The sequence below is a fragment of the Erpetoichthys calabaricus genome, chromosome 12, assembly GCF_900747795.2.
Source record: "Erpetoichthys calabaricus chromosome 12, fErpCal1.3, whole genome shotgun sequence".
NCBI classification, from domain to species: domain Eukaryota; kingdom Metazoa; phylum Chordata; class Cladistia; order Polypteriformes; family Polypteridae; genus Erpetoichthys; species Erpetoichthys calabaricus.
The window spans coordinates 88,903,197-88,925,422 of NC_041405.2; the positions used below are offsets into that span (position 1 = coordinate 88,903,197).

The 22,226-nt window shown below is 36.6% G+C and overlaps 2 protein-coding genes across 9 annotated transcripts in view; one reads left to right on the forward strand and one right to left on the reverse strand.

The window, feature by feature from the left end:
* LOC127529965 (craniofacial development protein 2-like) overlaps positions 1–22,226 on the reverse strand; it is a 254,110-nt gene that overhangs the window by 201,917 nt on the left and 29,967 nt on the right. The window lies entirely within an intron of this gene.
* The window catches only part of LOC114662392 (arf-GAP with Rho-GAP domain, ANK repeat and PH domain-containing protein 1), a 90,495-nt gene that overhangs the window by 8,562 nt on the left and 59,707 nt on the right, over positions 1–22,226 (forward strand). For 7 of the 8 annotated variants that reach the window (XR_007936468.1, XM_051934941.1, XM_028815825.2 and 4 more), the window contains 6 exons: positions 668–860; positions 6,315–6,419; positions 14,450–14,608; positions 18,586–18,646; positions 18,783–18,903; positions 19,584–19,741. Coding sequence is in view for 7 of the 8 variants with exons in the window: in XM_051934941.1 (XP_051790901.1) it covers positions 668–860; positions 6,315–6,419; positions 14,450–14,608; positions 18,586–18,646; positions 18,783–18,903; positions 19,584–19,741 (797 nt within the window). In the remaining variant the exon portion in view is untranslated. Of the gene's footprint in view, positions 1–667; positions 861–5,470; positions 5,730–6,314; positions 6,420–14,449; positions 14,609–18,585; positions 18,647–18,782; positions 18,904–19,583; positions 19,742–22,226 lie in introns of those variants that run through there. The other variant, XM_028815826.2, reaches the window with a different exon arrangement.

Below are 22,226 nucleotides of genomic sequence, written 5' to 3' on the forward strand. Positions count from 1 at the left end.
ATCCATCATTGTTGGAACATCATGGTGCTTTGAGTAGATGGTGGGCGCCACCACCAAAAGGACACCGGAAAAGGAAACAGAAGAGAGAGTAGGGGTTAGTACAGATTTTAGAGTCACCACGAATAGTTATTATAATGAATTGGATATACAGAGTATCAGGATTTAAATTACAGTGAAGTTATGAGAAGGCCATGTTAAAATAATGTGTTTTCAGTAGTTTTTTAAAGTGCTCCACTGTATTAGCCTGGCGAATTTCTACTGGCAGGCTATTCCAGATTTTACGTGCATAACAGCAGAAGGCCGCCTCACCACTTTTTTTAAGTTTTGCTCTTGGAATTCTAAGGAGACACTCAGTTGAGGATCTGAGGTTACGATTTGGAATATAAGGTGTCAGATATTCCGATATATAAGATGGGGCGAGATTATTTAAGACTTTATAAACCATAAGCAGAATTTTAAAGTCAATCCTGAATGACACAGGTAACCAGTGTAGTGACATCAAAACTGGAGAAATGTGCGCGGATTTTCTTTTCCTGGTTAGGATTCTAGCAGCTATATTCTGCACTAGTTGCAAACGATTTATTATTATATTATATTATTATATTATTATTATATTATTTATTATTATATTATTTATTTATTATATTTACATCCTTTTTTGTTTTAGATTTTAAAGAAATGAATGGTATTCCAGTGCCACCTAAATGTGAGAAGTTTGTTCAGCAAGAAAAATGTCACTGCACTCCTGACACAACACAAAGAATTAACAGTATTCCCTCAGACAATTCTGGAATTACCACTCAAGGTAGTTTCTTCCAGGTCAACTTGGAATGGATGACATCTGCGTTCGACAAAAAAAAGTGAGTGATAACTTGGGTAATGTGGTTTGACAGAGGTCAGTCATTCTAAGACAAGAAGGACATACAGTAACTAAACTACTGACACTTGTCATATATTCTAATGAATTGTAATGGGGAGCATTTTCAAGGACTATATGTTTCATTAGACTTACTTCAAAGTTTATGTGCTCACCTATATCATGTTATACACATTTTCACATTTAAGAGGATTACCTGCATTTACTGATAGAGTCCCATAAGTCTGTTTCAATTTCTGGGCTTTGTGTTCCTATAATTATTTCTAGTTCCTGTTTTATTTCAAGCTTAGAATTCCTGTTTTAACTTGAACATTGTTTCTAACTTCTGCTCTAGCTTTACTGTTTATGACCATGTTAGAATTTTGACTTCATCCTTGTTTCCTAACTACAACTTTGTTTTTTCCAATTTGCTAACCTTGTTTATGTTTCTAATTTATGGCTAATAGCCTTTTTACATATAGCAGCTGTGGATCTTCATTTTACAGCAATCATCCATCTATCCATTATCTGACCCGCTATATCCTAACTACAGGGTCACGGGGGTCTGCTGGAGTCAATCCCAGCCAACACAGGGTGCAAGGCAGGAAACAAATCCTGGGCAGGGTGCCAACCCACCACAGGGCACGCACACACACACACACGCACACGCACACACCAAGCACACACTAGGGCCAATTTAGAATTGCCAATGCACCTAAACTGCATGTCTTTGGAATGTGGGAGGAAACTGGAGTACCCGGAGGAAACCCATGCAGACATGGGGAGAATATGCAAACTCCACGCAGGGATGATCCGGGAAGCGAACCCTGGTCTCCTAACTGCGAGGCAGCAGCGTTTTTACAGCAATCAATTTTACAAAATCAAAACAATTTTACCATTTTCACTGTTTATCCATTTAAGTTTCACATAGCCCTCTTCTCTGTCAGAAAAATTAATTTTAAGGTCAAGCAAGACTAACAGGCAGAAGAGGAGGAAACATACATATTAGTGTGTTGTTCATCTGACAGATTTTTTTAGGATCAAGGATTAGTAACATCTTAAAAAAATGCATCTGCATAGGATGGGAAATATATACATACTTCTAAATCACAAATACTTTTAAGTCTGTATATTTTACTCAGACATGAATGTTATTACACAAATGTTATCCTTGTCTACCACTCTCATGGAATAAAATAGACTTTCAATTAACTACAACTACCTTCTGGAGAACTTACCTCTGTCCTTGTCCCCGATGTAGTACCTGTAACCTTTTCACCTAATAGAGTCTTTCCTCTTATACTGTAAAGAAGTTTTACAAAATCTGTAGTGCAGGAGTAGTTAAGTTTTGTTAACAAAGAACTGATACCCAGAACAACAACATTTATTTATATACCACATTTTCAAACAAACAAAGTGCTTTACAAGATGAAATAAAAAGGAAGTGAATATAAAACATAAACAAACAAGATTAGGTAATAGTATTATACAGTATGTAACAAAGAAAAACATAAGGTCAGATGGCCAGGAGGACAGAAAAAAAAAAAACAAAACAAAAAAAACTCCAGTTAGGCTAAAGAAAAAAACAAAATCTGCAGGGGTTCCAAAGTCAAAAGACCACCAAGCCCCCATGGGGCATTGTACCTAACATAGATGTTCTAAATCAGTCCCCATGGTTTACAGGCTTCACATAAAAGAATTTGATGATGATGGTCATGTGGCCATCTGGGACACCCACCATTCAATCCATAAATGCAGGGGGCAGCATGGTACCTTGCTCAGATGGTGGTTGTGCAGATCACCACCACAGAAAAAAACAGAAAATAGTACAGAGAATAGTATAGATTAGTACGGAAATGCAGAATCCTGGAGGAAAATGATAATTCAGGGCCCATATAGATTAATAGAGGTACAACTAAAATGTAGCTACAAAAAAGCCATTATAAAATAATGGGTTTTTATCAGTTTTTAAAATTGTTCTACAGTATTAGCCTTGAGAATTTCTATTGGTAAAATATTCCAAATCTTAGGTGCATAGCAGCCAAAGGCTGCCTTGCTGCTTCTTAACAAGGTAACAAGGGCTCTAGCTGCAATGGAACACATTAACAAAGCTATCAAAAGTCCAAACTACCCTTTACCAACTCCAGAGGACCTCATAATAAAGCTAGTACGGTACTCTAGGATCATGGATGCCATATCAAGATAGTGGACCGTCAGGTTCATAAAGCACTAATCTAGGCAACCACATGTTTGGAAAATTCAATTTTGTCCACCTACCTTTTGTTATTATCTCAACTTATGACAGCTTCCTGTAAAAGATGGACATGGCATATGAAAATTTCATGAAGTCACAAAAGTTGTGAATGGTATTTTCTTTTACAAAACATGACAAAAAATTTGCATCATATTACAATAGCCTCTGAAATGTGGAGTTTGATTGAACATGCAAACGCTTATCATGGGTACCACTAAGGCCGTTTGTATTAAAAATCACAGATGGTAAGAATAACAAGGACTAAGTCGAAGACAGAAGACAACATGAAGCATTGCCACACGCTGCCAATATTTTTCTCACATTTGTAACTATCCTCTCAAGATCAGCAGTCTACAACAGCAAATGTTAAAGGTTCAGATTAGTAAAAGGACTCAATAGAAGAGAAGCATGGCTAGAATAATTCTATTTAGACAGACAGGAAACAACTGCTATATCATGATGTAAAGAACAGTCAAATGAAGCATACAACTCTATATGGCTACATAGAGACAGAGTTTACAAGGGAATAGGTGACTTTGACAAGTTAACAAAGACTAACAGTTGAAAATAATTGGAAGGCGGATGGAAGATTCACATGTGTGTATTGTCCTGCTTCAGTCAATATAGAAGAGAAGACTATTCACTTTTAAGGTACAGTATATTGTTCTGTACAACAACAACATTTATTTATATAGCACATTTTCATACAAAATGATGTAGCTCAAAGTGCTTTACATGATGACGAAAGAGAAAAAGGACAAAATAAATAAGAGAATAGAATTAGGGGACACTAATTAACATAGAATAAAAGTAAGGGGTGGCCAGGGAGGAGAAAAAAAACGAAAAAAAAAAAACCTCCAGACGGCTAGAGAATTAAGAAAAGGGTTAGAATGAAAACCTGCGGCCACTGCGGCCGTCCAGGACTAGAGTTGGGCACCCCTGCTGAACAACAACATTAAACAACATACATAATAATTTATAATACACATGCAAATATAACAAATATATTTAAACCATCGTCTAAACCAGCGTTTCTCAACCTTTAAATATTTGCGACCCGAGTTTTCGTAACAGTTTTAATCGCGCAACCCTAATGTTTTTTGAAGCCCTAATAAAATTTATTCCTATATTTTTTGCTGCCGATACACCGCTACAAGTTTAAAATTTCCCTACGAATAGCGAAATTACGCCTCATATGGCAACATTCGCGCCCCCTTTTTTGTTTCTTGCCGCGCCCCACAGTTTGAGAACCGCTGGTCTAAACCCAGTTAATGGTGGTGGGATTTATAGCCTTCCCAGCGGCACTAAGCATTAAGGACTGGACAGGGCATTGATGCATTCATTGCACAGCACATTCACACACACACACACACGCACCCACGCACACACACACACACGCACACCCACACACACACACGCACACACACACACACTGACTATTTGACATGTTAATTTAGAGACATTGTTTAATATGCATGTCTTTGGAATATGGGAGGAATATCTAAATATTTTATGCACTAACATAATTTAAAGGAGCTTAGCTGAAAAGTTTGTGAATGACATAAAAGTCAAAGCACAACTGCTGTTTTTAATATGCAAAGCATCACATTTCACTACTACTCATAAAGATTTTCTTGATTAAATTGCTGTTAACACTTTGCTCATTTTCAATGGCCACCTAAGGCTCATTTGCATGGCCGTTCCCACAATCCAAATGCCAGCCCCCCTTCATGATTATATTTGATGTCCTGACCTTCCTGAAGTGTATAAAAAGCATGCTTCATACTCAAACCAGAATAAAGTTATATTACTTTTGTATAATGAAAACTAGTTAGATTTTTTTGGGTCTTACTGCCCTTGAATGGTGCTGCATCCTGTAATCCACTAATCAAGAAACAGAAAGTTTTGTACCATTAAAATGATTTATTAAATTATCTGAAAAAACAAAGTTCCTACTATTCTTATCAAGTTTTTTTACATAGTTTTCTAATAACTATTATGAATGTTCTTAATTTGCAGACTTACAAGATATATATCTTTCTTATGTGCTTTAGAAATAAATGTGATGTGATTTTCTTTAAAAAAAACAACAAATAGTCATCAAACAGTCAAAAGGTTATTAAACAGTCAATGATGCCTTAATCAAAATGGCAAAAGAAAAATCATGCTGCCATTCAATATTTATCAAAGAAAATCACCATTTTTGAATACAGTTAACATTTTTAATATCTATACTAATATGTGTCTTCGACCATTTCGAAAACAGCTACATTCATTTTTACTTTTGCTGTAATTTCACTTTAATGTTTTGTTATTTCTACAGAAACCAATTTCGCTAGCACTCCAAAACTTGTTGACAGTACCTAAAGGACCCTCGGATCTGCCGATCACGCCATGCTAACGCTGGCTGCTGTTTGGTTTGCATTCGCTTGAAAGAACCAAATTCTAGCAGGACTGCGCACCAGCAGGATACCGAGGACTGTGGCTGGCACGCCCTCTTGAAACCCTAAACAAACTTCGAGCGCCCAGAATTTCGTAATATTTCAATGAAAACCCGAACAATTTAATGAAAATCCAACGGGACGCTTATTTTACTAGCGAAAAAGATGACCTGTCCGGGTAAAAGTGGTCGCATGGTAACCGCCACCGCCCGGTATAGGGTCTTAATAATCACCATGTATTTTAACTCGGGTAAACAGTAGGCGGCAGAGTCAACAAAGCTACTTCACCTGTGCTGGCGTTAACTTAAGTCTAAAGTTTACTGCTGCGGATACAATGTTCAGTACTCTCTTCACGAGTATATTAGTGAATCTATCTATCTATCTATCTATCTATCTATCTATCTATCTATCTATCTATCTATCTATCTATCTATCTATCTATCTATCTAAAAGGGGAAAAACAAGCAAACAAGAAAAAAGCAGTAAGTAGAATGTTACTATAAATAAAGCTTTCAAATATCAACCATTCATATCATAGCCTCTCTTCCTTAAGCATAAAGAAATCCTAGGGAGAGAGACCACAGTGGGTATCACCGGAAACGTAACTCATTCCTTCAATGTCCGGCATTATATTATTCAACAAAACAGTCGAAGTGCATGTTTTACAATGCAAATTTTATACTTTATACTGCTTTTGCATTCAGGGCAGATGCTCAAGTTCCTTCTACTAACTTTTGTCATATTTCTGCGGCATGTTCTTTAGTTCTCCTTTTCTGGGGCAGAATGCTGAAACTGTACACACCAGGAAACATTTGATGGGGAGCCAGGTGTCGCAGGCTGATCCCGAGCCCACGCAGCTAGATACGCGGTAAGTAAGAAGAGGGCAGCGCTTTGGCTGTTAAGGCAAGACTTGTAAAATTAAAGGTACACGTTGAAAATCACGTTTGGAGTGACTGTTTCAGTTGCTTCAGATGATCCGTTTACTACTGGGTGTGTGCTCGAATGGGTAGTGTGATGCAAGTGCCCTGTCTGTAGCTCGGCTTGTTCCTGCACAGCGCCCAGTGCCGCAGCGCACGTTGGCAATGACTAACAGACTGGATTATTTAGTTTCCGACAACTCTCCACGATCCTGCAACATCCTGGTTATGTGGATTGCACTGGTTTAAAGTTGGTTAGTATCAGAATACACAAAGGTGAAAAGATGAACATTTCTTAGACAGTGTTTACCAGACTGAGCATAGCAGTGCCGCACAGCACTTTCAGGTGAGGTCACCTCAGTGTTGTGGCTGCATATTGTAGTTTGTTCAAATGGGCGTCCTCGGTGATCCACGCCTCTTGCTGTAGGCGAAAGATGGGCAATTGTTTGTGTGGAAAATCGTATTTGGCTCGTGTTCCTGTAAATGTACTGTGCGATGAGAACTGACTCGTCCTGTCATGTGCCCCCAATATATTTAAAGATATTAGGTGTAATTTAAACTCCCACATAGATCAATGTAGTAAGAGTGGAAATTCTGACAAAATGTAATGTATTTAGGGAAGTCATACGTGCACTTTTGAAAGGAAAGACTAAGACTTAAAGAGTCCATGATGAAGGACTGTCTGTGCTATATGGATGTGTCATCAAAAACAATCAGAGGGTAAATGTCTAGAAAAGAAAGCAAAAGAACAGTCTGGAACGCTGCAGAAGCATGATGTTTTGTTTTTCTTTTTGCATTATTCCAAGTTAACAATTCACATGGCACTGTTGATCTACTAGATTTTCAGAAAGACCAATTTTGTGTATGAATTATTTGTTTTTCTGTAGCTCCCTTTTATAGATTATCCAACACTTCTAAACGTGCGTTAGCATATGTTAATCGTCCTAGAATGTGCTTTGGCTGAGGGTAATACTTACCGCTTTACTGTAGTGACGCCCTATTGTGATATTTCTGAAGGCTGCCATTACACTGCATATTTGTTGTTTTAAGACAAGTTCTAGTAAATTAATTACTAGTTTATTTTTCTCAGATGCGTCAGTCTTAAAATAAATAACAAAAATATAAATTGTTTATTTGGACAAATGAAAAATATGAATATTGTATATTTCTGCACGTTATGTTTCAAACGTTATGCATATTTCTGTGGACTTTGTCAGATTTTATTTATTTATTTATTTAATTATTTATTTAGAGAAGCCATTGATTGAAGCATGGTATTTTGTTTCTTTTAAATTGGTCTGGCATTAATGCAGACAATTAACAGATTGGGACTGGAAACAAGGACTCTGGAACCATAAGCCAGCCATAGTAGTAGAAGCTGTGCTGTCCCAATTAAACAAATGTGTAGATCCATACATACATAGGTTGATCAACCAGTCATGGAATTTCTCAGCTGGGCTGCGTTGGTTTGCTTGGAAGTTTGACAGTCCATAATGTTGTTGTTGGTTTACTCTTAAAACGTAACTGTCATTGCCACCTTCATTCATAATGTATATATTTATGCAGCTTAGATGGTTTTTATTTGCAGTTTTGGCATCTGCATAGGATGAAAACCTTGGCTTGAGTTATTACTTAGTTATTAAAGGAACTTTAAGTATTTAGTGTTACTGTATGTTTTACATATATTTTCAAGTATGGGTTATTGCATGTTAAAGAAGTAATTGTTGCATGACATTAGAATATCTAATGTTCTAAAGGTCTATAATACAACACATGGCTTTGTTCTCTGAGCACACTGTGTGCTACTCAGTGTGACTCCAAAGGACACCCAGAAGAAACATTTTTGGAGCTATGGATACTTAAGCAAGTTGATCCTAAATATAAAGTTCTCAAACTCAGTTTGGCTTAACCCTGATCAAAATTCATTTATATCATTTACAGACTGATTTCCTAATTCTTGGCATTTGACTGCAAATTCTGCCCCTCACATTTTGCTTTATTCTTAAGTGAAAAAAGCTGGATATTTTGTTTTTTGACAGTGCTTTTTCACAAGGAGAAAGGTCGCTTCCCCTAATGGCTAAATTCAGCAATCTTGTAACGACTGTAGAACACCTGTCCAAACATGAGTTTGGTTCCCTATATTTCCTTGATTTTCTTCCTATACCATTCAGTCTAATAGCTTGCACACTACTGTGAACTGTTTGAACTTGATCTGGCCCACTATTTAGAGATAAAATTTAAGCTCACTAAAATACTAACTGAAAAATAATGAAAATAATCTCTCTGTTGAGTAGTGTCCTAATTTAAAAATAAGCGTATGTGTGAGTATATAAATGCAAATATTGTTTTTTTTTTTTTTTACAAAATCTTTATTTATTATTGTAACAAATTAATGAAACAGTACTGCAATGTATAAAAGTCAAATCATAAATACGTCAGTCATTCATTGTCCAACCCACTATATCCTAATACAAGGTCACAGGGGTCTGCTGGAGCCAATCCCAGCCAGCACAGGGCGCAAGGCAGGAACAAATCATCGGGCAGGGCGCCAGCCCACTGCAGGGCATGCACACACACCAAGCACACACTAGGGACAATTTAGAATCGCCAATGCACCTAACCTGCATGTCTTTGGACTGTGGGAGAAAACCGGAGTACCCGGAGGAAACCTACGCAGACATGGGGAGAACATGTAAACTCCACGCAGGGAGGACCCAGGAAGCAAGCCCAGGTCTCCTTACTATGAGGCAGCACCGCTACCACTGCGCCACGGTGCTGCCCCATAAATATGTTCAATGTGACACATTAAAAAAATAATTGACACATGTTAATTACAGCAACAATACTTATTTGTTGTATTTGTTAGTAGAACGTATTGACTTTTGAAAAACAAATTTTAGAACAGAGGTGCCCAGTCCCGATCCTGAAGGTCCACAATTTCTACAGGTTTTCATTCTAACCATTTTCTTAAATAGTGACTAGTTTTTGCTGCTAATTAACTTCATTTCATTGATTTGCAAATTAAGACTTAGATATTTTAAAACAGTGTGAACAACATTAGTCCTGAAGAGCTGCAGTGGTTGCAGGTTTTTGTTCCAACCCAATTTCTTCATGAGTAATCATTCATTGCGGATGAAGCACTTATTGCTGAAGTGACATTTTTCTGCTTCATTCTAGTCGTCTCGTTTGTGAAGAGTTGGAACCCTTAATTGCTTATTTTAGTCTTAAACTGTTGCACTCACTGTTTTTAACTGCTCCTTATTAGCAAAAAGATGACAATTACAAAGCAACCTGCAGTTCTCCATCTAGTTTGTTTCCATTTACACCTGTGTGTATTCGTTATATGCTATTTGGTTTAATAAGGTACTCAGAAATAAATGAAGAGAAAGTGAAGAACTAATAATGGCTCATCCGTTTTAGGCTTCAAATCATTTGGATAATATCATTAGAAAGAAAAAAAAATCTAAAATTTAAGAATGACCTGACATTGAAGAGTAAATACACTAACAAGTCCTGGTGTTAAATAAGACCATTTATTGTCAAGGATTGCTTTCTAATTAAGCAACTGGGTTGGAACAAAAACCTGCAGCCACTGTAGCCATCTAGGACCAACTTTGATCACCCTTGTTCTGGAATATAGATTGTTTGCAAAAACATAGACGTCCATATTATTGTCATTTCTATATTGTACATAGAGACAGCCACTGTATGAAAAATATAAAGGAAACCTTCAACTAGTGGCAGTTGAGCAACCACATTGATATCCACACTCCCTGGCAAAGCTGAGAATGAGGTCAATTGGTGCAGCTGCCCCATGTCAAAGAAAAGAAAAAAATCAAGTAAACCTTTTTTATATTCTTCCATCAAAAATATTTTAAATGATAAGCATGTAAAAGAATGACATTTGTTGTCACACAAATGGCATCACCAAGCCATGCTTTGACATTTCCTTTACTTATCTGTGTGATGTTTGCATTTTTTCCTCATGCCCACATGCATGCTCCCTGGGTCAGGTTCATTAATACTTTAAAATGCTGAGGTATATGTGTGTATGAGATTGTCCTGATATCGAATGGCATACTACACAATGTCTCCTGTGCACAGGAATGGGCTCTGGCCCTGAAAATAAATTAATTTGTAATTGAAAGAAATTGATTATTAGGATTTGTTTCTTACCCTTTAGTGCAAGATATACCTTATGATTTTTTTTTAATGCAAGGAACAAAATGGTTTAAAGTTTTTAACACTGCTACCCACTTTCTGGGTTGAAATTCTACCCTTGGCCATTCTGTCAAGGGTATTCTGCACATTTTTCACATGTATGAGTGGGTTTTTCTCTAGGTACCCTGGTTTTCTTCCGTTGGGTTGTGTGCCTAACTGGACATTATGATGGACTAATGCCCCATCCAGGGTTGGTTCATGCCTTGTGCCTGATCTCGCCAGGGTACGTTCCAGTTCCCTGGAAGAAGTGATGTCTGAAAATGAATGAATAAATTAGCACTAATTGATTTGATCCTTCCAGTGCATTATAAATGTAAAAGAAAAGCAAACTCATGGATCAGGACAAGACCAATTATTTGTAAACAAATAAAGAATGCATGGTTTGTATGTTTCTTTAGATGGCATAGTGGTTAATACTGTATCCTTGCAGGTCTAGAAACCTAGGTTCAGTTTCCAGCCCTGTCACGTACTGGATGAAACCTGCATGTTCTCGTATGTTTAAGTGTTACACTCTCCAAATACTCAATGTATGTTAGATTAATTAGATTAGACAAAATTAGCCCTTTCTGACTGAATGCGACCTGCAGTAGGGCTGGGTCACACCCTCTTGTTTCTGTCTCTCCAGTACCAAGTGATGAAAAAAATGCAGGTTCAGAAAATGGACAGGTAATGTTTTTCCTGATGTATTTATAATTAAAGGAATGGTATATACTTACAGAAAAATGAACATTTATCCTCCACTTTTAAGACTCACTAAGTCCAGATGTTTTATTTAATATTGCCATACTGTAAACTCACCCTTAATTGTGGGAATCTTCAAACTCATTTTTCATTTTTAATTTGTAAAACAGTTATAATGTAGCAAACCTTTTTCTATATTTTATATTTAATATATTATAGATTGTAGTTAAAAGAGAAATTGTATTTGTTTGGGATTTTTTTCTTTAAAATATTTAGTATTATTCCAGAGAGGTTTAATTAACAGTACACTTTCTATGGTGAATTTTAATATGCCATTATATATACAGGGTGGGCAAAAGTAGGTTTACAGTTGTTCATGTATGGTAAAAGACATGTGGTTATGATTATTTCAATATCTTTATTAACTCGATAGCTTTATTAACTTTATTAACTCTAAAGCATGTTACAATGGAACAGTGCGCTTAGGTACAATCTTGTAACTGCTAAAATTGTCGGCCTTCATTATTTACACATACTTGTAGTGTACTTGCTAATAACAATAATAAGAAGAAGATAAATAAGACACATACATAATACAATAATCAATTAATAGGTAATAATACAAGAATAAACTTGTGCTTTGTGTACTCATAACTGTAAACCTACTTTTGGCCTTTTATATATATACTAGCCATCCCCTGCGTCTTTTTCCACATATTAGTGAAACAGGACAGTGAGGAGGGCCTCGCCCAGCTCTCTACTCCTGATGTCACTCTTCCCCATCCCCTCGGCCCGCAGCCTCTGTTTCAGATTAGCGCAAATATATCGCTTCTACAAGCGAACTATGATTCTTAGAGCAAAGAGACAAGTCACAAAATCATCCAGAATATTCAAGCATATTCTAGAAAAAAAAAAGATCTAAATCCGTTTGCTAACTAAGCGGAGTTAAGGTTACACCCCAAGGCAGACGCATGAGTGAGGACGGCCCTGCCCTCCTCCCCACAGCCCGATGAGTCTCTCTTGCGTGCTAATACATCGGTACCGCAAGTGAACTATGATACTTAGCGCGATGAGAAAGTGATGAGAAAGTCGCAAAATCAACGGAATGTTCAAGCAAATTATAGAAAAAAAAACAGATTTAAATCCATTAAGTAGTTCTCTCATGAAAAGCGGACAGACACACAAAAGAGTCTAAAAAACTATAAGAAATTTCGCGCAGTGGTATTTGGCTTTTATATATATAGATATATCTTCTTATATAATATGCTACCATGGCTGTCCAATTTGTCTGTCCAGGGTTTTAAATCACCTGTAGCTCGCAAACAGTAAAACAATATACATAATTTTTGAGAACCCTAACCCTAAGTACTGCGTTTTACTTCTTATTTCTCAGGTGCTCGAAATTTTCTTGTGTGCATCTAAAACTTATCTTGTGATCATGAGAAAGCTTTGCATGCGCACAAGAAATGAGAAAATGTTGTGATCAGGTGAAAGTTTCCCATGCACACACAAAATTCTCCTGTGAGCCCGTGAAACTTTCTTGTGCGTATGTTTTTTGTATTTCCTTTCAGCCGCCATTCTGATCTTTCACAACTCTTTGTATACACTGCCTACTCATTCACTTGGAGTCAGAAGTAACACCAGCTGCACTTACTTTCCCCAATATCTTTATATATAATACGCTACCGTGGCTGTTCGTTTGTCTGTCCAGAATTTTAAATCAACAGTAGCTCACAAACCGTTTGACCTATTGACCTGAAATTTGGTACACGTATACTACGTGATGTCTACCATCCGCTTTCAGATTGACCTCCAGGGTTATTCCTCTTTTTATTTTTATTTTATTGTAGAATCAACTCTTGGCAGCAGCCAGCAGGGCGGTCGTGCGGTGCATGTGCCATTCTCATCCCTACCACTTTCGTCGTCACTTCCCCTACCTCTTCATATCTTAAATCATTCTTAAGGCAGATTGAAGGCGCTTAAGTGAAAAATTAAGGAAAGCGTACTAAGTAATTGCAAGACAAACACTGACTTAATCAGTTTTAATGTGAAAAGATGCCGACGAAAGAAGAGAAGAAGCAGGCTGATTGGGTGGAGAAAAGAAAAGCTGCTCAGGAAGCAGCAAGCACATCAACCTCTGAGCAAACGAATACTAATCGTACAGAGAAAGAGTATGAAAACTTTGAATGCTCGTGTCAAGTGTTTTCACTGCACATTATCGAACAGTGCGCCGTTACTGGTGTATATATATATATATATATATATATATATATATATATATATATATATATATATATATATATATATATATATATATATATATATATGTATATGTATATTTATATGTATATATTATTAAATGTAAAAATATGTTCTGGCTAGTTTTGGCCAAAACTTAAATTCCATGTTTGGGCATTTTTTGCTCTTCAGAATTCAGCTCCTTAAATAAATGTTTAAGTTGGTCTCTTGTTAACTGCAATACAATTAAGTTCAACAATGTACATGTCACTTAAAAGAATAAATCCATCATATGTTTATGTAACAAAAACATTCAATTTTGTTCTATTTTTAAACACATTGTTTTTGAACATAAATATTTTTGCACATTTAAAGTATTCATGTATCTTCCAACTTCATGAGCCCAACTAAAAGTTGATTTTAACTCTCTAGTTTCTATTATTTGTTACAAATGATAGTAAACTATATATTTTGTTATTTTTTATTGACTATGTGGAGAGTCTCTAGATCACTGATGAGAAAGTGTGAATTTGTATTGAAATTTTTAACACCTTAACTATGACTGGGCAGCTTCTTGGCATACTGCTTTAGGGGTACGTGTGGCTGTGCAAATTAATTTGCCCCTGATAGACCAATGCCTTATCCAGCATTGGCTGCCGCTTGTTGCTGCTTCAGCAGTGTGCAGCTTTTAGTGGTCATGTATTAGAACATTTGCATTCTCAAAATGAATAATAATGAATTTTCACTTGTGTCATTCATGTCAGATACTGTCATTGTCAAGGCAATGGCCATTTTGCGATAATGCTTCATTAATAGTACACTATTGTTTTCTCTCCTGCAGCATAATCCATAGGGCTTCTAGTGTCCGGGTGAGCCGCAGCACTCAGAGCTGTGCAGTTTGGCAGGTGACCGAATCCAGTCAGCCAGTTCCACCAACCGATGTGACCAAAAATGACAGCTACAGCAGATCTAACTGGTTAGAGGTCCACATTGGAAAAAGGTAATTGTAGTGTTTAAACTTGCATTTATGTATTTCAATGAGAGTTTTATCTGAAATAACTTGCACATTTTTCATTTTATTTTTATCATTTATGTAAATACTTTAATCACACACTGTAAATTACATTTCCTTAATTTTTTTACACAGATCCACTAATGCTTATTTTTCCCATTCTTTTCTTTTTTCCTTTCCCGGAAATATTAATAAATAAATAGAATATAGTAGAATAGAATAGAATAGAACAGAAGAGAATAGAATAGAATAGTACAGGAACATCTTGTTTACAGCTGGTCAATGCTTGGAGTTTGTACATTGTCCAAGGTTCTTCATGGCTTTTCTCCAGCTGCTCTGATTTCCATCTTATGATTAAAATATTTACATATTAAGTTGTTTGTCAGCTCACCGTTGGCCTGATTGGTGTAAGTGTACTGACTTTGCACCTGTTGTGGCTGGACAAGACTCCAGCTTCCCAAGAGTCTCCTTTAACAGAAAAAGAAAATTGAAAAATCAAACATATTAATAGACTTTTTATGGATTCCTTTTAGTGTTATAATTCTATCAAGATACAAATCAAAAGGCAAACATGCTTACAAATTTCTGTAATCTGATAAATGGAACAGTAGAGAGATAACTTTTTTATAGTCATATGATGAGGATTAATCTTTATGAATGTCATTCCTATTTCCCAGTTAGGCTGGGCTGGTATGGCTACAGTATGAATTTCACTGACAATGAAAACTGAAGGACACATCCATCCATCCATTCTCCAACCCGCTGAATCCGAACACAGGGTCACGGGGGTCTGCTGGAGCCAATCCCAGCCAACACAGGGCACAAGGCAGGAAACAATCCTGGGCAGGGTGCCAACCCACCGCAGCACAACAGAACCTCCCTTACAAATGCAAGCTTCATTTTTCTCTACATGAATGTTGAGTCAATCATAATAAGTGTAGAAGGATCCCTGGGTCTATATCTCAGATGTCCTAAGCTCCAATAATGAGAACAGTGTGCCTATTAAGAAAAGCAAATGACACACTTGAAAAACAGGAAGAAGATTAATTTCAAAATAATGAGGGAGCTTACCAAGTCACTGTAGGTAAGTTAGATGCTTGAAGAAGTTACTGGAGCACATGAACAAGAAACTGAAGACACCAAATGAAGCTGTTGCAATACATTCATAAGTATCTGTTCACTGATGGTGGCTTTGTCAATTAAAATGCAAGAAATTTATGTTTTGTTTCTTTTTTTGCTCATCGGTTATGATACATTTTTTGCTAGTATTAAAAAAGTTATTCAAATCAATCCAAGGACTGCACAATTCATTAGGTAGTTATTTATATTTTGTTTACATAAGGTGCCTATTTTCACAGTCAAATGTTAAAACTGGATTGTCCTTTTGCTGTGTCATCGGTAACTCATCCATTTGTCTACCACAGAAAACACCAAATAACATTCCTACTCTTAGTCTTTCTTCAAAGTACTTCTTTTCTTTTTAGTTTAGTCTTTGTTCCAATTCTCTTCTTAACTCAGGACTTAATTAGGAAGTGGAAGATGATGGACATTTATATCCCACCAAGGAATAACGTGTAGAACTAGGGATAACCTTTAAAATCCTCATGCCAGTATATCATACCACTTTTTAATGGCCCTCTAGTCTTTTATTTAAAGTAATAGTTCCTACAATTTTTGTACAACCCCAATTCCAATGAAGTTGGGACGTTGTGTAAAACATAAATAAAAACAGAATACAATGATTTTCAAATCCTTTTCAACCTATATTCAATTGAATACACTACAAAGACAAGATATTGAATGTTCAAACTGATAAACTTTATTGTTGTTTTGCAAATCTTCACTAATTTTTAATTTGATGCCTGCAACATGTTCCAAAAAAGCTGGGACAGGGGCATGTTTACCACTGTGTTATATCACCTTTCCTTTTAACAACACTCAATAAGCGTTTGGGAACTGAGGACACTAATTGTTGAAGCTGTGTAGGTGGAATTCTTTCCCATTCTTGCTTGATGTACAACTTCAGTTGCTCAACAGTCTGGGGTCTCCGTTGTCGCATTTTGTGCTTCATAATGCGCCACACATTTTCAATGGGAGACAGGTCTGGACTGCAGGCAGGCCAGTCTAATACCTGCACTCTTTTACTACGAAGCCACACTGTTGTAACACATGCAGAATGTGGCTTCGCATTGTCCTGCTGAAATAATCAGGGACGTCCATGAAAAAGACGTTGCTTGGATGGCAGCATATGTTTCTCCAAAACCTGTATGTACCTTTCAGCATTAATGATGCCTTCACAGATGTGCAAGTTACCCATGCCATGGGCACTAACACACCCCCATACCATCACAGATGCTGGCTTTTGAACTTTGTGCTGATGGTCCTTTTCCTCTTTGACCCGGAGGACACGATGTCCATGATTTCCAAAAACAATTTGAAATGTGGACTCGTCAGACCACAACACACTTTTCCACTTTGCATCAGTCCATCTCAGATGAGCTCGGGCCCAGAGAAGCCTGCGGCGTTTCTGGGTGTTGTTGATATATGGCTTTCGCTTTGCATGGTAGAGTTTTAACTTGCACTTGTAGATGTAGCGACAAACTGTGTTAACTGACAATGGTTTTCTGAAGTATTCCTGAGCCCATGTGGTAATATCCTTTACAGAATGATGTCGGCTTTTAATGCAGTGCCGCCTGAGGAATCGAAGGTCACGGGCATCCAGTGTTGGTATTCAGCCTTGCCGCTTACGTGCAGAGATTTCTCCAGATTCTCTGAATCTTTTGATGATATTATGGACAGTAGATGATGAAATCCCTAGATTCCTTGCAATTGTACGTTGAGAAACATTGTTCTTAAACTGCTGGACTATTTGCCCATGCAGTTGTTCACAAAGTGGTGAACCTCGCCCCATCCTTGCTTGTGAACAACTGAGCCTTTTGGGGATGCTCCTTTTATACCCAATCATGACAAACACCTGTTTCCAATTAACCTGTTCACCTGTGGAATGTTCAAAAGAGGTGTTTTTTGAACATTCCTCAACTTTCCCAGTCTTTTGCTGCCCCTGTCCCAGCTTTTTTGGAACGTGTTGCAGGCGTCAAATTCAAAATGAGTGAAGATCTGCAAAACAACAATAAAGTTTATCAGTTTGAACATTCGATATCTTGTCTTCGAAGTGTATTCAATTGAATATAGGTTGAAAAGGATTTGCAAATCATTGTATTCTCTTTTTATTTACGTTTTACACAATGTCCCAACTTCATTGGAATTGGGGTTGTACAACGCCTTTCATTTATGACCCAATCAATCAAATACAGGGATGCATTATTTTTTTCAGAACAGTGGCAGCTTTATACCAGTAGTTCATGGCATTCCTTCATTGTTGACACACCTTTAGAGATGCATTGTCTCATCTACTTGATGTATAGGATACTCAACAATACAATTGCCAGTTATGACAGGTTTTGCCCCCGCTTCCCCCAAGGAGACCTGAAGCAGAGTAAAAGGATAATTAAAGTCAACTGGTTGAATAATTTCCCTGACCTAAACCAGCCTTAACACATGTAAAGTTAACATACTTTGGCTGTTATTTTAAGAGTTAATTTGTAAAAATAACAGGTTGTAGAGGCACATATTCCTCCGTGGGATTCAACGAGATTGCATTAATAACTGCAAAAAATATCTACCCAGTAATATTGCTGCAAAAGATGGTGTATCAGTTATTTAGAAGGATTTTCTTTTTTTCAATATGGAGCATTACCTTCTTCAATAAAGTTAGTTTTGTTGTCAAATCTTTGGCTCCCTATGAGGATTTGATATCAATAATTTGATTACAATAATTTAAAAAACTGCACAGATGCAACCTCATTTTTACAACTTTGCAAATATTTACTTACAGCAAGCATATATAATAAAATATTTTCTTTAAGATTTAATTTGTTTGAGATAAATGGTTTTCTTAATTGCAGAGTCCATGCAATGTGGGTGGAATTTGACAGAAGGCTTGTCTCTATTTATAAAAAACGCACTGTGAGTTCATTGCTTCCTCATCTTTAATTATTTAAAATATTTGTTTATAAAAGTTCAGTATAATAAATGAAAGTTAATATTAATTTTAATCTAAATCAAGTATTTGCTGATTTTTAATTTTTTTTTTACTTTGTAGGACAAGTTTACAGAAATTGTCTTTCCTGCAGCCAGTATAAACCACGTTGCTCCATCTAACATCACAAAGTTTTCAGTTAATATTGGCACAAAATGTTTTGAATTTTCAGCACCTACACGAGGTATAGTATTTAAATACAAATCTTAAAGCCATCTATTTAAACGTATAAAGTTCAAACCTCATATGTAACGATGACTACTAAATTAAATATTTTGTACTAATTGTTTTCATTACCATATAACTGGCATTTCTAAATTTCTCCTGTGTGAATGACTGTAAGTGTGTAAGTGAAATTGTCCTGCAATAGAGAGATTCCCAAGTGGCAGTTGGTTTCAATCTTGTCATCAGTGCTGACAGGATAGGTTGTTGCCCCCCATGTCCTGGGATTGGAGTGGCATGAATATCCTGTACCTTACATTCATAATACCTCCTGTAGTATGTATATACATATAGATTAGCCTTGTTGTCTCACAACTTTTCTTAAAACAATCTATAAAATTCAAAAGATGTGAAAAGATCATTTGGCATTTCAAAATTGTTCTGCTGTGGTAACATACTTCTGGTTGTATTTGTTTCTGTAATGCCTCTAGAACACTGCAGGAATCAACCACAGATGTGACGCCGGTCAAGCAAAAGGTTCCTATTGAGATAGTTTTCTCTAAATCTTTTCTGAAACATGAAAATGTTTGGTTATTGGAGAAAGTTTCTGAAGCTGATTTCTGCAGATTTGTCCCATAACTTGGATTCAGTGAATCCCCAGAATATGTAACTATTAAAAATGTGTTTTTTAATTGCCTGCAGCAATTTGTGATGGATGGGTAACCTCGTTAAGGAATCCTCTTCCAGAGGAGCCTTCAGATCCAGCTGTATTAGAAGGAATTCTTGTTCTAAAGGAGCTCCGAAGCAAGCTGTATGTAGCATTGAAAAGAGACAAATTGTGGCTTTACCAGGACAGAGAGGTAAGAAAGCAAAAATTTGACAAAATAAAGACAGAAGACTTCATCCGGAGATTAGAAACTCTGTCACTTTGGCATCTTTTTGGTGACAAATAATTCAAGAACAAATTAATCCTTATTGTTTGTGTCACTACTTGAACCCATTTTGTAATGTTCCATTTTTTATATTTTACAATAGTAATGCTTTTCTTTTAGTTTTAAATTATGCTCATCATTATTTGGAGAAAATTTAATTTCTTAGGTAAAATGTATTTAACTAATCCAGCTCCTCTTGTATTATCCATCCATTTTCCAACCCGCTGAATCCGAACACAGGGTCACGGGGGTCTGCTAGAGCCAATCCCAGCCAACACAGGGCACAAGGCAGGAACCAATCTCTTGTATTATGTACAGTATATTATCATGCTTTTGGCTGTCCACCTTTTCATCAGACAGATCTCCTTCTGCTTGTGAATGGCATACATGGACAACTTGCCCGAATCTCATCTTTTGTCAAAGTGAACATATTAAAGGTCACCTTGGCTATCACTTGTCTTTAGACTTTCATTGTTATTTTATGTTTGGATCTTTCCAGCCTTTCATCTGTCTCTTTCCTCCTCCTCTTATATGTTTTGTTTTCTTCATGTTTTGCTTTGCCTTTTCAATTATATTTTCTTTACTTGGTCTTGGCTCTTTGCTTGTTTTAAAGCAGGGGTGTCAAACTCTGGGCCTGGATGGCCACAGTCGCTTCAGGTTTTCATTCTAACCCTTTTCCTAATCGGTGACAAGTTGTCACTGCTAATTAACTTTTCGCATCATTTTAATAGCCCTGTTTTCATGGATTCAATCCTCTGAATTGATTCTTTTCTTCATTAAATGACAGCCAAAGAGAAATGTGACGTTTACTGAGCCAACAGATGACCAGCTAAATTGGGGCTTCAAACCCCAACCAATTTCACTCCAACCAATCTCTTAATGAGAAGCCCATTCATGCTGTTAATTAAGCCCGTTATTTAACTCCATGGCTTGTTGCTGCTCTTCATTCTGCCACATTTCTAAAACTGTTGATTTTCTGTTTCTTTTTTCTAAGAACATTTTTTAAAATGTTTTGGTGACCTGAGAGATTAACCTTACTGAGACCTTCACCTTTCTTTGCTTTCAGATACTGTGTGATAGGCACAGGTTAGCTGGTCGTGTGGCGGTTTGTTTTGTGTCTCATTAGTGTTTGGCTAACAACTAAGGGGGCTTGAGTCAAGTTAATTAAAACTAAGGCAAAATAAATTAATTAGCAGCAAAAACTGGTCACTAATGAAGAAGATGGTTAGAATGAAAATGTGTAGCCACTGTGACCCTCCAGGACATTTTTTTTTTAATTGTTTTCAAGTTTAAAGTTTAGCCTTGTTTATTATTTGCTATTGTGTTTCCTTGTTATTTGAACAATGTCTCCATCTGTGATTGAGTTAATTGCCTGCCAGCTCTGTTTACAATTTGGTTGAAGTAATAGGCAACTGCCCCAGTCCCTAGTGTTTAACTTTAAGTCCGTAACTTCAGCTGAAGATAAAATGCAAGTGCCATAGTGAATATGGCAATAGGTGACACCAAGATATTTAGCACAATTAGAGTAGTCCTACAGGGTGACTCTTTAAAAAAAAATATTATTAAAGACCAGCCCTATTTTGTGAATTTCCCCTTGGGATTAATAAAGTATCTATCTATCTATCTATCTATCTATCTATCTATCTATCTATCTATCTATCTATCTATCTATCTATCTATCTATCTATCTATCTATCTATCTATCTATCTATCTATCTATCTATCTATCTATCTATTTCTACCCATTTACTATAACACAGAAATGGTAGGTGGCTAAGTTTCCCTCAATAGTAAAAATATCTGATTATGTTTATAGCTAATTTTGCTTCCTCCTACTTTCTCTGCATATACATATACTTTGCCAGACGCTTTTTATAAAAGCACTTTTTAAACAGGTTTTTCTAGTATCAGTCAAATAAACCCTGGCATTTTGAGTTTGGAAATAATTCTATACTAGAGACCTGACTTCATACTAATTTGAAGAGAGCAGTGTATTCAACATTATGCAGTCAGACAAATCAGACCAAGCAAGAACAGGGAGCAGTACAGTTCAGAGGTGGGCTTAGGCAAGCCGGTATTAGTATAGGGACACTGAGAGGGTGTAACAGTTATCAGTTTTTGCTGCCCTACCCTCTGTTCACTTTGTGTTTTATAATACACATTATTTGTTTGTTTTAAGCTGTGATCTTATATTGTTACATGGCTAACTTTAGACAGACAGACAGACAGACAGACAGACAGACAGACAGACAGACAGACAGACAGACAGACAGACAGACAGATAGATAGATAGATAGATAGATAGATAGATAGATAGATAGATAGATAGATAGATAGATAGATAGATAGATAGATAGATAGATAGCAGCTTAGAGGAGATTATTCCTCCCCCACACTATGCGACTCTTTAATT